This window comes from Prosopis cineraria, unplaced genomic scaffold, assembly GCF_029017545.1.
Source record: "Prosopis cineraria cultivar Desert tree isolate PC_DT_omini unplaced genomic scaffold, ASM2901754v1 PC7, whole genome shotgun sequence".
Lineage (NCBI taxonomy): Eukaryota > Viridiplantae > Streptophyta > Magnoliopsida > Fabales > Fabaceae > Prosopis > Prosopis cineraria.
Genome location: NW_026555338.1, coordinates 37841032 through 37855696, shown reverse-complemented (window position 1 = coordinate 37855696; position 14665 = coordinate 37841032). Strand labels below are relative to the sequence as shown.

The window sequence follows — 14665 nt, the reverse complement described above, 5'->3', positions numbered from 1 at the left end:
GGGAGCAATTTCTTTTTTTTTAAAAAAAAAATAAAGGCATTTTTGTAGATGCACATTGAAATTTGTTTGCATTTAAAGCCCTTAGGATTTCAAAGTTATTAAGTTATTTTTGCATTACATGGGAATTTTTGATAATTAGAATTCTTCTAAGAGACCTTTGCGTGATTTTTCCTTGTTGTTAATCCAATTTAACTTGATTTCAAATTGTTTAAATTTAAATTGCTTAATCACTCCAATAATTAAATAGAAATAGTCAAAACACTAATTTGGATCCTCTCTATACCTTCCTCAATGCATCTCTCAATATCCATTCATTTAATTATTCATTTGATTTAATGATATTAGATTGCTAATTATGATAGTAAAATAAATATAATATTCATTTAATGATTATCACAAATAAGTATTATAAACTTATTTTCAAAAACATTTAGCTTTTGACAAAATTTATGTATGTCTGCAAAACTAAAAGTCAGATAAAAGAATATCATATTAACAAATTAATGTTCTTTCTGAACAAATAAATAAGACATTTAATTCTTTGAGATTATAAATGTTTAAAAATATAAAATATTTTTACTTTTTCAATGTATAATTAAGGAGCAGACTCCCAGAATAACCTTTAAACTGGTCTGCGAGAGAGGCCAATGGACACCTTCGTAATCACCGCCATGAAGGAAAGGAGAGAAGCGGATTCGGAAGCATCTCCGTTATTTATATTCAACTGTGCCTAATCAACTTTAAACCTCGACTGATATCATTAAAAAATCGAAGCATTATTAGCTGCACGAATTCAGGCTCTTGTAGTTAACTGCGCGCGCGGGGCGAAGAGATTCTGTTAACTTGAGAGTTGAGATGACATCCAAGTTAATTACAGTCAAATTGAAATTTCACATTATGAATATTCATTTGGAATCTAAGAATATAATCCAGCCAAAACTTAATGGGTTAAAGAAAATATTTGCCAGCAAAGCATTATTAGAGCCAAAAACAGCATACAACTTTTCAATAGACAAGCGACAGTGGAGACAAACATGTAGATCTCATACAAAACATTAAATCCTAATCCACTCTAATAAACACACCAGCATCCCCTCCTTTGGCACTTGCTTTATAAACTCCATCACACTTGTGGGAAACATTAAGTTACTCATTCTTTTATCTTATCAAGGCTTATATGCTCAACAGCGCCGCGAAAGCGACTCCAAGGGTGGACACTGCAGTTCCACACAAGCGGATTCTGATGGCGCCAGAGTTCACTTGAGTGGGAACAACCTGCGACGATTGCGTGGAATCTGTGGACGGCTTCTCCTTCTCTGGCTTAGGGGCCTTGGCGACCGGACTAACTTCATCAATGTCTTTCGGGGGTGCCTGGGCTTTTGGCTTTGCTTTTGCTTTTGCAGGCGCCGGAGCCGGCGCCTTAGCAGCAGCGAAGAAGTCCTGAGGAAGAAGCACCTTCCCAACCCTGTAAATATTTAGATGATTATCCGTATATATGACCCCATTCAATGTGGTATTAACAACCCCGGTAGAAATGTTAACGTTCCCCCCAAAACTGGTCACATTTAGCTGTGCTTTACTCGGGTTAGCACTGGCCAGTGTACGAACCGGGTTGGTGAGGGTGTCGAAGTTTGAGGTGGAGATATAGTCAGGGAGAACGTGGAACTGCAAGAGCTCGAGCTTTTGCCTGTCGGACAGAGTGTTCAGGAATCCTGGTTTGAGTTCTGAAAATGCACCGTCGTCCGGTGCGAGAATGGTGATGCCGCCTGATTTTGCAGTGGCCAGCTGTGAACTGATTTGGTTTACCAATTGGGTGGATTTCAGCAAACGGATAAAGACAGTGTACCCGTTGGCCTGAGTCAGGATTCCAACGATATCGACGGAAGGTGACTGGGGTACTGCCGGAGCTGCCGCTGCAGGGGAGGTTGCGGCCTTTGCCGGGGCCGCTGCTGGTGATTGTGCAAGAGTGGTGGTGGTGGTGGTGGTGGAACACAGGAAGGAAATTAGAAGAGCCAGGGAGAAAAACGAGGGAGATTGCTTCATTGTCGTAGTATGGGTGGGAGTGAAGGATGTGTTATGAGGACAATGATTGAAATGGCAGTTGCAGTGAGTGCTTGGTGAATTAGAGAGGGGGACGAGAGGGGGTTTTATTGAGGGTGGCAGAGAGTGAATGATTGGTAGGTGAGAGGTTTGGTTGCAGAATCTGTAATGTGATATGTGAGCAGACTAGAAAGGCGAATTAAGGTGCTTTACGTGCATCGATGAAGATTGAGAAGGGTGGGATGGAGAAAGTGGCTCACCAGACTGAGCACTATCAGATGCGTCGTGCACATGAGCAAGTGAAGGGAAAAGGTACGTGATTAATTGTAAGCGTACGTTTCTTTTTCCGGCACCAGCATGAGGTGGCGCATCAAAATTGCAATTTACACACGACGTACGGATCAAATCGAAGTTTACTCTTGCCTTTATGTTGCATATGGATGGGTGAATTGAAATTAAAAATTTTATATTTAAAATTTATAAATTCTAAATTTTTCGCTTGGAGAATATAAAAAATTTTAAATTATAATATTAAAATCCTTTGTTTAGATATTAAATAAAATTTAATATTTTAAATTTTATGTTTGAATTTCAAAGCAACGGACAATGTTAACAATCCAATTCTAGTCAAAGTTTGTGGTCTGGACAGTTGACTTCCATTGAAACCAAACCCTTGACACCTACTGGGATTGAACAACAGGCTTTCACCAGGATTGTATTGCCGGTGACAATTGGAATCATACGGCTGACTTTCATTAAGATCAGATCATAGCACTGACTAGGAGAGCATAACTAACGCAGACTAGGACCAAAGCGCAGGAGATGACCACAATCCCACTAGTGCTAACGGGGTCGGACGGTAGACTTCCACTAAGATGAATCGCTGGCCCCAATTGAGACCAAAGTGCAGGTGATACCTGAGATTGAACGACCGGCATCTACTGGTGTTGAATCCTCAAAGCCAATCAAAAGTGAAGGTCGCCTTCCATTGAGACCAAATCGCTTATGCCAATTAGGAACCGGAGTGTAGGCAACAATCGAGACTAGAGTACAGGTAACAATCAGGACCGAAGCATAGGCGGCAACTGGGAGTGAATAGCCGACTTCCACCAAGATGAGACTTCCGATGCAGACCAAGACTGGATGGCCGATTTCCATTAAGATCGAAGTATAGGCGACGAACGAGATAGAACGACTGACTTCCACAGAGATAGGATCGCCAGCATCGACCAAGATTGGAGTCTAGACAACGACCGGGACCAGAGTGAAGTGACGACATAACTGAACAACCAACTTCTATAAGGATCAAACCACTAGTTCTAACCAGGACCGGAGTACAGGCAATAATCAGGGCTAGATGACGACTTCTATAGGGACGTTACTAACTTTTGGTCCCAGTCTGTACCCCTTTTGCTTGCACTTTGTTCCTGGTCAATGCTGACAATTTGATCCTAGTGGAAGTAAGCTGTTCGTCCTAGTGAAAGTTGGCTATCTAGTATAATTTCTTCCTTGACATTACTAAACACATGGAAATGAGACACAAGACACTATTATGATAACTAATATTAGTTAAATTCCTTATATAAGGTTATCATAACGCAATGGTTTAGAAAATTAGTTTAAAGGATTTGGTTCCTAAGAAACCCTTTTTGAAAATACATTTGAGCTCAAACTATAATTTTTTTTAAAAAAAATTAAACAATGTAGTGGAAGTGTAGAAATCAAACATAACCCTTAAAAGCAACAATGGAACATTTTGAAAAAAATCCAGAAATAGCCTCATCTGTCACGGGGCAGGTATCACCAGCCACAATAAATGGCATGGAGGAACTACGTCCCTCTCTGTGCAGTGCGCCGTAGTGCACTCCTATTCTCATGACAATTCTACTATCATGACATCTCTTCTAGCTCACTTTTAGAGTGTGTTGTTTTGCCATCCAACGTTTGATTTGAGCTATTCAAGTGTTTATATATAGCTCAAGGAGCTACCTAGCTATTAGCATGAGTCTCACACTCAAACACTTAGTCATTTAAAAGTTGAATACCGGACACAAAATAGTCCATGTTTAACCACAAGGGTGTTCAAACTACAAACCTAGTGCTAATAACTTTAGAGTTACTTGAACTAACTCAAATGAACCATAAATAACATGGTAGACCAATTATACTATAACCTACATAATCCGAACACAAATTGGCCAACAAAACTCCAATTCCATAATGAATGCAAAAGGGTAACAATAATTCACATTAAACATTATTTTGGCTAATCAAACATATAATCAACATAAAAATATTACTTGTACTAACATTTCAACCTCACATAATAATTTCATCATAGTTACATTATCTTAAGTTGAGATATCTACAATTACAAATTTCTCATGCAAGTGACCCTAGAACATATCATAATCCTAAATTGACATAAACATAAATCATTCATTACAAACCAAAGATAGAGTGAGAGGACTATACAAATACAAGTTCCTCAGCTCTCTATAGCACCTTCCTTCCCATTGGCCCTATCGAAGCCTTTACCTATAAAATATAATCACAGGATGAGTTGAAAACTCAATAATCAAATAATCTAAACAAACTACTTATGTGTGAGAATAGTTAGTGAGTATGTGAAGTGACATTTAAAATATATATTCTATATATATCAAGTTACATACACGCATATGGCTATACATTAGAAATATACATAATCAACACATCGCCTTATATCCTCCTTATTTTTTTTGATTAAATCCGTGGGCTAACAATTTGATTAAATCAAATCCATGTGACTAGATAAGCTCAATCTCACTAACAACACTATTCCTTTACCTATATTATTTCAAAACTCCCAAATCTCACTTAGGGTTTGTCCAAACCCTAATAAAAAATTTTAAATTACTACACAATCTATAAATCTAGGTTTGAAAGCTTGATTTAACTCTCTAAAATCTTAAATTAACTAATAGGTTCGGTCAGAACCTAAGAAAACATGAAATCAAGTCACAACCATACCTAAATCTACTAAAAATTCACATATAGAAGGAAGGAAGAAGATAGGAAGCTTACCTAATAATAATCAAGCTCCAAAAGCTTTCAAAATGATGTTGGACAGCAGTCCTAGCAGCCTCAAACTTTACATCAATCGCCCTCTTGCATTCTCTCTCTTCTTTTCCTTCTATTTCAAAAGTGAAGACAAATCTAATGTATTTAGATTTTTGTCTAGTGAGCCCATAACGAGATTTGGGCCTCACTTGATGCCCAGTCTGCTCGAACTCCATCTTATCCTTCTTTTAAAGCTGTCAAATAATCCATAAACCTCATTAGTCATTCAAAAACACCATGAACTTATTAATCACTTAATTTTACCAATTTTAACCTTTTAAACACTTAAAATTTCAAAGTTTAAAATCTAGGTTGTTATATCTGGTCCTAGTCGTCACCTTTTCTTTAGTCTCGGTTGACATTGGTGGTCCAGTCCTAATAGATGTCGGTCGTCTGGTCCTTATTGGCGCTGGCAGTTCGATCCTAGTTGTTACTTGCACTTCAGTCCCAGTCCGTGTTAGTGGTAGAATCCTGATAGAAGTCAGCTATCTGATCTTGATCATCACCTGCACTTTAGTCCTGATCAGTGCTAGTGGTTCAGTCCCAATGGAAGTCAGCTGTCGCCTGCACTTCTGTCTTAGTCAGTATCAGTGGTTAGACCCTAGTCAGTGCTGACGGTCTAGTCTTGGTTGGTGCCATCAATTTAGTTCCGATGGAAGTCAGCCGTTTGATATCGGTTGGTGTCAAGTGTTCGATCCGAAGTGGCTGCTGTAGCCCAATCTTGGCCTCTGCTAGCAATTTGATCCTGTTTGGTGCTACCAATAGATTAGTTAAATTATAAAGAGATTGGTATAAGATTTGAAATAATAGAAGTTTAAAAGAATTTCAAACTACAAAGAGATTAAGATAAAACTTGGATTTAGATTTGGGTCAAATCCAAACCCATACTTTTTTAATTACCCAAACAATAAATTTGACTCAAATCCAAATCCATGTGCATTCAAACATAGCATTAATTAAAAGTAGGGGAAAACATTTATTTTATTTGGATGTGGGAAAATAACGTGACCGGATGAGCGCAGTGGGCGTTAGGAGTTTTTCTTTGATGGATTTTAAAAATAAGGAAAATAAGAATATTTTATTTTATTTAAATTTTTTTCCTGGTATAATCTTGTTTCAAGACGTCGAGGTAGGAGAAACGGAATAAGCAAAATTTTTCAGAAATTGAGATACTGTCCTTGGAACCTCCTACCAAAAAAGGTTGCCCTTTTGGAACCAGCTCTTGAAGTCAGTTTCATGCTATTGATGCGTATGTTAAGCCCATTGTTGGAAGTACCGATTAGGGTTACAGTTGATTGGAACATTCATCTAGAAGCATTGGAAACTTGAAGCAAAAAGATATCCAAACATTATATCTTGAAAATTAACTTTACCTATTCTTGGAAACTTGTTGAAAATGGACTTTTGCAATTTTTAAAACAGCGTTACTTAATTTTATATTCCAGGATTCACTAACTCAGTTGCACCATTAATATAATTAGTATTATTCGATCCAATCGAGTGTGCCATCGGACCTTGATTTTCTTTAGCTGCGAAAAGAATTTAAGAATTTACAAGTTTAATTCTAACTCAAAAGCAAAACGGCATAATTTCACCGATTGAGCTATTCATTGTATTAATAAGAATTTTTATAATAAAAAAATAAATGAATTGAATTTCGAGAATAAAAAAAAAGGCAAGACTAAATTAAAAGATCAATTAACAAGAATTTTCAAGAGAAAATGACAGAAAAAATTCCTTTAAAATATGTAAAAGATAATAAGATCTTGTAAAATGTGATAATTTAAAAAAAATTAACTTTTTGATCCTTAAAATTTTGACTCACTTAAAAGTTAAAACACAATCCTTTAAGTATGACTTGGTACATCTTTGTCCCTCAATTTTTACCTCATCTATAATTTAATTCCTAAATTTTTCACCCTTTACAAGTTTATCCTTATCATCCTTAACTTTTCATGAGCCAGCACTGAGTCATCATATATAGTAAAAAAAAAAATTAATCATTTGATTCTTGTAGTTTTGATTAAGTTATAACTTAATTTTTTAACTTTGACTCGTTATAACTCAGTTTTTAAAATTTGATTCAATTGTAAATTAATCCCTAAACTTTACTTTTCGCAATTTAATTCTTGAGGTTTTAACCTCTTAAATATTGACCCTATATTTTAAAAAATAAAATTATAAAGATTAAAAATATTTTAATTTTTAATATTTATAAAGATTAAAAGGGTTTAATAATTTAAAATATTAGTAATAAATTTTAAAACATAAAGATCAATATTTAAGAAGTTAAAATTTTAGGTATTCAATTATAAGAGGCAAAGTTCAGGAATTGATTTACAATCAAGTCAAAATTTCAAGAACTAAGTTATAATTAGTCAAAGTTGAGAGATTAAGTTAAAATTGAGTTAAAACTACAAGGACCAAATGATTAATTTTTTCAAAAATATATTAATGACATTGTTAAAAAATTGCTTATATAGTTTCTAACTCAGTGGCATGTGGATATTGCATGTATTTTTTATTGCAAACTGTAACCAATGTACCTTCTTTAATTTGTTACCCAATCACTCGCTCGCTCACCTTCTTCTTCTCGTTTTTTTTTTTTTTGGATTAATGAGACAGGCCGCAGCCTGGACAACGAGCTTACATAGTTTTATCAGATCAATATATGTCATTACAATCCACCAAGTGGTCAAACCAAAAAGAAACATCATCAACTCTATTCTGAGCATCAGTGGCAGCCAATCAGCAAGTTTGATAACTTCCTTATTTATATATCTAATTACTTCCACATTGCAGTCTCCAAATAGCAGATTATGCACCTGAATTTCAACTCACAAAGGATGATTTACACCACCTCCTGTCTTTAGAAGATGAATACCTCTAGAAAGTCCGTGTAACATTGACTCTTGGATATATCATAATGTTTGCATAATTGTAATCCCATTTTCAGAGCCAGTAGTTCAGCACCAGTGGGTGGATAAAATTCAAATCTGCTCTGAAATCCAAAAATTCAATTACCTTCTTTGATTCCTGTTCTTTTCTTTCATTTAAGAAGAAGAAGCACAAAGAAAAAGATGACTGACAGGTAAGACTCTGCGAGAAGAAGAAAAAGCATAAAGAACCAGAGACTACTTGCGCGCTGCTTTGGAATAAGGCAAGAAGATGGGGACGAAAGAGAAGACACAGTTTGAACCATGTAAAGTCGTTGAGTCAGAACCATGTAAGCAATAGTTTGACAGTGTTATTAATATTTTTTGCCATGCAGGATGATTAAGTGTGTTGACTCATGATGAGTTGAGAATGATAAGGATAAAATTATAGAGAGTGAAAAATTTAGAAATTAAGTTATATGTGAATTAAAAGTTAAGGAATTGAGTTGTATCAAATCATAATTGAGAAACTAAGTTTTAAGTGAGTCAAAACTTAAAAGAGTAAAAGATTAATTTTTTTTTCTTTTTAAGTTCTTTGTGACTTTTCTAACATTAACATATTTTGTGAAATGACTACAATACCCCCAATTTAAACTAAAAAAAGAAATGGGAAGAGCGAAATTTGTTATTTGCTAATATCATGTTTTAGTCATTGACAAAATAAAAGTAGTCATTATTTAAATTAAAATAGCCGTTAATATTTATAACACTTGAACTTCAATGATTAAAAAAATTTGCATGGGACAAGTTGTAATTACTTATCCCATTTGAATTATTACCAAAAAAAGTAACCATTATCTAAATCAAAATAGTTAATAATATTTACAACATTTGAACTTCAATGATTGAAAAATTTGCAAAGTGAAACTCATCATTTACTATCTCATTTTAATCATGGCTATTTTTACTCAAATTAGTGATTGCCCATTTTTGTTTTAAATTGAGGTCATTATAAACATTTCACAAATGAAATTAATGTCGGAAAGGTTCTAGGAGAACTAGAGAAGAATTATCAGGTTTCACAGGATCTCATTATCATTTAATATTTTAGGAGAATTCTTCTGTCATTTTTTTAATTTTCATTTTCAATATAATACATTTAGAAAAGGTTGTGAAAATGGTTATTTAGATGCCCTTATTTTTATTTATTGTGATCATATTTAATTGAATCAGGTATTATTTTGTTTCTTGAATCCATTAACATGTGGGTTAAATACACAAATGTATAATAATTCCCTCTTGAAATTCTCCAAGGAACATTTATGAATAAATTAATAGTATAAAACTTTGAATCAATTTGCTTGGTTGAACTAATAGTAAAGCATTAAATCAGCATTTTGATCGGTTTAATATAATAATCAATCTTGCTTTTAGTACCTTATATAAAATGCAAATTCAATGAATACTCCCTTCAGTCTTATTTATAAAGCAGAAAAATAATTTTTTTGTCTCCTTTATAAGTTATATTATTAAATTTTTATCACAAACTTTTCACTTTGTCTTCCATTAAATGTTGGATAATAATATATATGTGTGTATGTTGTTAAGATAACAATTTATTAAATTTTTAAATAAAATTAATGAGATTTTAATTTTTTTTTTGAATCAACGAAATTAAATATATTAAGAATGACTTTTAAATACGAGTAGATGAGTATTTTTTACTTCTTTTAGCTTTTGTTCTTGTTCAACTGTGCCACTTTTTTTAATATTCTTGTAATTACCCCATGAAATTTTAATCGTGCCTGGTGCAAGGCCATCCCGTATTCCAACCATAAAGCTAGTAATTAATTAAGCAACAGTCAAGTGTTTGATCCATACAATATCGACGACATAAAATTAACATCGAAAACAAATTATAAACTTTTAAAAGTTAAATAACAAAATCATACAATGATTCACATCTTCCTCAAACGCCCAAAAAAAAAATCAAAGAAAAAGAACACATAGGCAATTTTTTTAAAAAAGAAAAAAGAAAAAAAAAAACAGAGAGATTGAGAGTCGCGCTTGTTCCCAAAATTCGACTGCATCCGCCGAATGGATCTCCTTCAAAACCGCATCGTTGCGGCAACAACGAAGGCCACCCCAAGAGACATCAGCGTAGCTCCTTGGGTCCTAAATGCACCAACCGCTCCTGATTTTTCCTGGGCCGTGTCATCCGCGCCATCATCGTCTTCTGATGGCTTCTCCTTATCAGTTTTAGGCGTTTTTGCCAGGCTTGCTGGAGCCGCCGCCGGAGCGGACTTGGGCAAAACGAAGTCCAGAGGAAGAAGCACCTTGTCCAAACGATATATAGCTAGCTGCCTGTCGGAGTATACCACGCCTTTAATGGTGGCATTCACAACCCCCGTGGTGATATTCACGCTGTCCCCCAAGGTCGTCACGTTGAGCTGCAGCCTGGCGGGATTATCGGTACCGGCCAGCGTCTGTACCGGGTTGTTAAGAGAATCGAAATTGTTGCTGGCAACGAAAACGGGAAGAATGTGGAACTGTAAAAGCTCGATCTTTTGGCCGTTGTTCAGGGAGTTGAGGAACCCTGCTTTGAGCTCCGAGAAGGCGCCGTCGTCTGGGGCTAGAACGGTCAGGCCACCAGCTTTTGCAGTTATGAGCTGCGAATTGACGTTGTTGATGATTTCCGTGGTCTTCAACAGGCGGCCGAAAACAGTGAACACTTTGGCCTTCTTGAGGATTTTTGTGATGTCGTCGGGGGTTGAATCAGAGGAGGAGGAGTCTGGAGATTGAGGTGATGTGGGGACCAAAGGCTTCGCCGGCGCCGGCGCCGGCGCCAGAGCCTTAGGGGCAGCGGGGGATGGTCTTTTGGGTGGGGGTTTAGGGGAAGCGGCGGGTGACTGGGCGAAAGTGGAGATGGAAGAGAACAAAAGGATGAGTACTGAGAAGGAGAAGAGAGCTTGATCGATCTTCTTCATCCTGTTGATAGAAAGAAGGAAGGCCTTGATGGTTGTGGAAGAATGATGAACAATGATTGGAATTGTGGTGTGTTGATGAGGAAGACGGATTGAGGAGAAGGGTTTTATATAGGCTGATAGGTGAAATGTTTTGTTGAGAAACTTCGATGGTTTGGGTTTTGTGAGGTTTACATCTCATCCTTCATGCAGATGAAGCATCATTATATTTTATCCACCAAGTTATTATTGGCTTCTATCTATGCCAAACTGATATTTCACAGTCTTAAACCTAGCAATCATGCTAGCTAATATCCAGATCTGTTGACGTTGATTTTTCTTTTCCCTCCATATATCATATCTCCCTGTTTATTTTTTTTTTTTTTTATTGGGGAGTGGAAGGTTTGAGATGTGCCATAGGAGTTTGGAATAATGAGAGCGCTTTACAGTCACGTGACCAAATTGATTAGTTAGTATCTGACTTTTAAATATGGGTTACCATTATTTTAAAGAAAAAAATTTTCCCTATGAAGTTTGACAGACAAGAGTCATGGTGTTTGCATTAGTTGTTTCCTTTCAAAACGTTTCTTCTTCCAAAATATAACGTGATATTTCAGATGAAAAAACATACAAATTGGTTGAATCAATTTATTAGGTTGCAGAAATGGACATGATGTTTAACTCCACATGCATATGGGTTCCCAGTTCTCAATCAATAGAATTCAGGAATTAGATCCATGGATTTATGTCTGTTTCATTCACTTGTTAACACTCACAAGTCACAATCTTCCCGTTACGTTGGGTGATATATATGATTAGCTAGAACGACAGCGATAAACCATCTGCCATGAAGACGTCAGAAAGTAACATTCAGGTTCTTTTTCCAGAGAAAATTATCCCCTTTTTTGAGACTTTTTAAAATTATTCTAACTTTTTCAAAAAAATTGGAATGCGTTAAAATACAATACTGTCCTTAAAGGTTTTCCAGAGACGTAATTGATATTTTAAAGTATTTAAAGGTATAATTTTATCCTGATATTTTTTAAGAAGGTACAAATTTGTCTTATGTTGTTAGACCCTAATGTTTAATTAACTGTTAGTTGACCAACTCAATTGCTTCTTCAGTACTCTCCTCATCACTACTACAGAATATATATTTAGAAGCAGGTATTTAGGAGTGCTTCTTTAAAAAGCGCTCTAAAATGTGAATGCAAAATTTACCGAAGTGCTTTTATAAATAAGCGCTCCTGTATATTAGGGCTTCTCAATAAGATAACTTTTCTAATTAATATAAATAAAATATTAAAAATTTAAAAAGACCTTCGGGAGTACTCATAGTTAAGCGCTCTGAAAGAACAGATCTTCCGGAGCACTCATGGTTGAGCACTCTGGAAGAGTACCCGTGGATCTTTTTATTTTTCTATCCCCGTCAGTTTTCTTTTCCTCATACATGAGTTTCTTTCAAAATCTCTCTCTCATTTGCTGAGGCCGTGCGTTCCCAACTTCCAGATCGTCGTTGTATTAGTGTTTCATCCGTTGCTGTTCACTATTCAGATCATCGTCCGCTGCTGTTTGCTGGTGCAGAAAGTTGTCCGCTGCTGTTTGCTGGTGCAGAAAGTTGTCCGCTGCTGTTCGTTCATTTCTGTGTTGTGTCGCGCCATCTATCTCTGTTTTTGCATTGCTGTCGCCGCCACCGTTACTGTTCTCTGTTCCAAAAATTCGTTCACCGCCGTCACTGTTTTAGATCTGCATCTCTGTTCTAGATCTGCGCCACTGCTATACACCGGAGGAAGCAACATCATGAAGACCTCCGTTGCCGCCGTGCGTTGCTGCTGTGCAACGGAGGAAGCAACGCCACAAAGACCTCCATTGTTGTCGTGAAGACCGCCATTTTTTGCCATGAAGACTACACTGTGATGGTATTTTTTTAATAATTAATTTATAATGTAATATATTGATATATATTTGAGAATAAATTATATATATATATATATATATTTTAATAATTAATATTATAGATAATATATGAATTGAAGTTATTTATATTAGAATTATGGAGTATTTGTAGTTGATAATTAAGATTAAAGTTGAGGAAACTATTTGAACATTTTTATTTTATTTATGAAATATACTTCTAAAGGAGATTATTGTTATTAATTAAATTACAATTGATTGACATAATTTGAATGCATTATACTACTAAATTTTTATTTGGATGAATTGATTTTTGAAAAATTCTAAAACTTCCAAGTTATAGGGGAGACTCTGCCAGATTTTCGACAGCAAATACTTGTATCATATATATAACTTCATCGTTGAAGTATTTTAAATTAAGTTAGAATTTATTTCTACCTTATTTTGATAATGACATCTTTTATTGTTTTATAGATACCTACACAATTACAAGGTTGGGAGTGTGGATACTATGTTATGAAGTTTATGAGAGAAGTAATCACATAATAAGAGTTGATCATTCTTGAAAATGTAAGTCAAAAGCTTTAAAATTAAGTTAATATAATGTTACTTACTTATATATTGCTTTCATATCTTGTGTAGTATTTTATTGGAGCAAGATATTCACATTTTACTATGGAGCAAATAGAAGATTTAGTTGAAGAGTGATCAGAATATATTATTGACTATTTGTGATAGGAAGTTAGATTTCAATGTCAGAAAAATAATAATAGTTTCATTTGTTAGGCTTGTTAGAAATTAAACTAGGTTAGTTAGGAAATTAAAATTATTATATCAGTTTCAAATTCTTTTCTTGCATATAAATTTTCATGTTGATATTATTTTTAAATTAGTTTTTTGATATTATGATTTACTATTGTTAAAGAGACATAAAAGGAAAAATTTTAAAAAATCTGATTTTTAAAAAATTAAAGTAATATATAGGAACGCTCATTTGAAGAGCGCGCCTGTTGAGCACCATATACAGGGGTGCTCTTCTAGAGAGCACTCCTATATGGATCATACGGGACCACTCTTTATAAGAGCCCTCTAGTATGGCGGCATACAAGAGCGTTCTTCTAAAGAGCACTCCAATGTGTGATTTTTGCCCTCTCCCTTACGGGAGCGCTTTTCGTAAAACATTCCTATATAGCGTACATACAGAAGCGCTTAAAAAAAGCACTCCCATGTATTTTAGAGCTCTCGATATGGGAACGCTTTTGAGGCGCTCCCTAAGGTAAAAAAAAGCCTTCCTATAAACTTATTTTGCAGTAGTGCATTCATCTTCTACTCAGCAACCACAACAAACCCAATAATTAGGAATGGATTGAAGCACCACAAAAAATTATTAAAATAGCAGCAGAAATTAGAGACTAACTATATTTTTAAAAATAAATTTAATTTTAAAAATATTTTAAAATATAAAGACAGATTTAGAGATTACTCATATACATCTCTAAAAAAAGCATCACAAAATTCATCTAAACTTGTGTCGTTATTCATTAAAATTTTAGTTTTTTGAAAATTCAAATGTTAGAGACAAACAAGTTCAGAGATGAATAAATTTCATCTCTCAACTAGTCATCTCCAAATCTATCTCTAATATTAATTTTATATTTTTTTAATTTGAGATATATTTTCTTATGTATTTAGAGACCAAAATTTGACCATTTCTAATTCCTTCTCTATATTTCTTTAAAATTTTGTAATTTTGTTTATATTAATTTAGAA

At 34.8% G+C, this 14665-nt stretch overlaps 2 protein-coding genes across 2 annotated transcripts; both read right to left on the bottom strand.

Moving 5' to 3' along the window:
* Positions 1 to 940: 940 nt before the first annotated feature.
* LOC129316016 (fasciclin-like arabinogalactan protein 12) lies at positions 941 to 2106 on the bottom strand. Its single transcript, XM_054960245.1, has one exon. The coding sequence runs from the start codon at positions 2041 to 2043 to the stop codon at positions 1174 to 1176; it is 870 nt and encodes a 289-aa protein (XP_054816220.1). The 5' UTR covers positions 2044 to 2106; the 3' UTR covers positions 941 to 1173.
* Positions 2107 to 9842: 7736 nt separating this feature from the next.
* On the bottom strand, positions 9843 to 11102 carry LOC129315950 (fasciclin-like arabinogalactan protein 12). Its single transcript, XM_054960135.1, has one exon. The coding sequence runs from the start codon at positions 11003 to 11005 to the stop codon at positions 10127 to 10129; it is 879 nt and encodes a 292-aa protein (XP_054816110.1). The 5' UTR covers positions 11006 to 11102; the 3' UTR covers positions 9843 to 10126.
* Positions 11103 to 14665: the final 3563 nt, after the last annotated feature.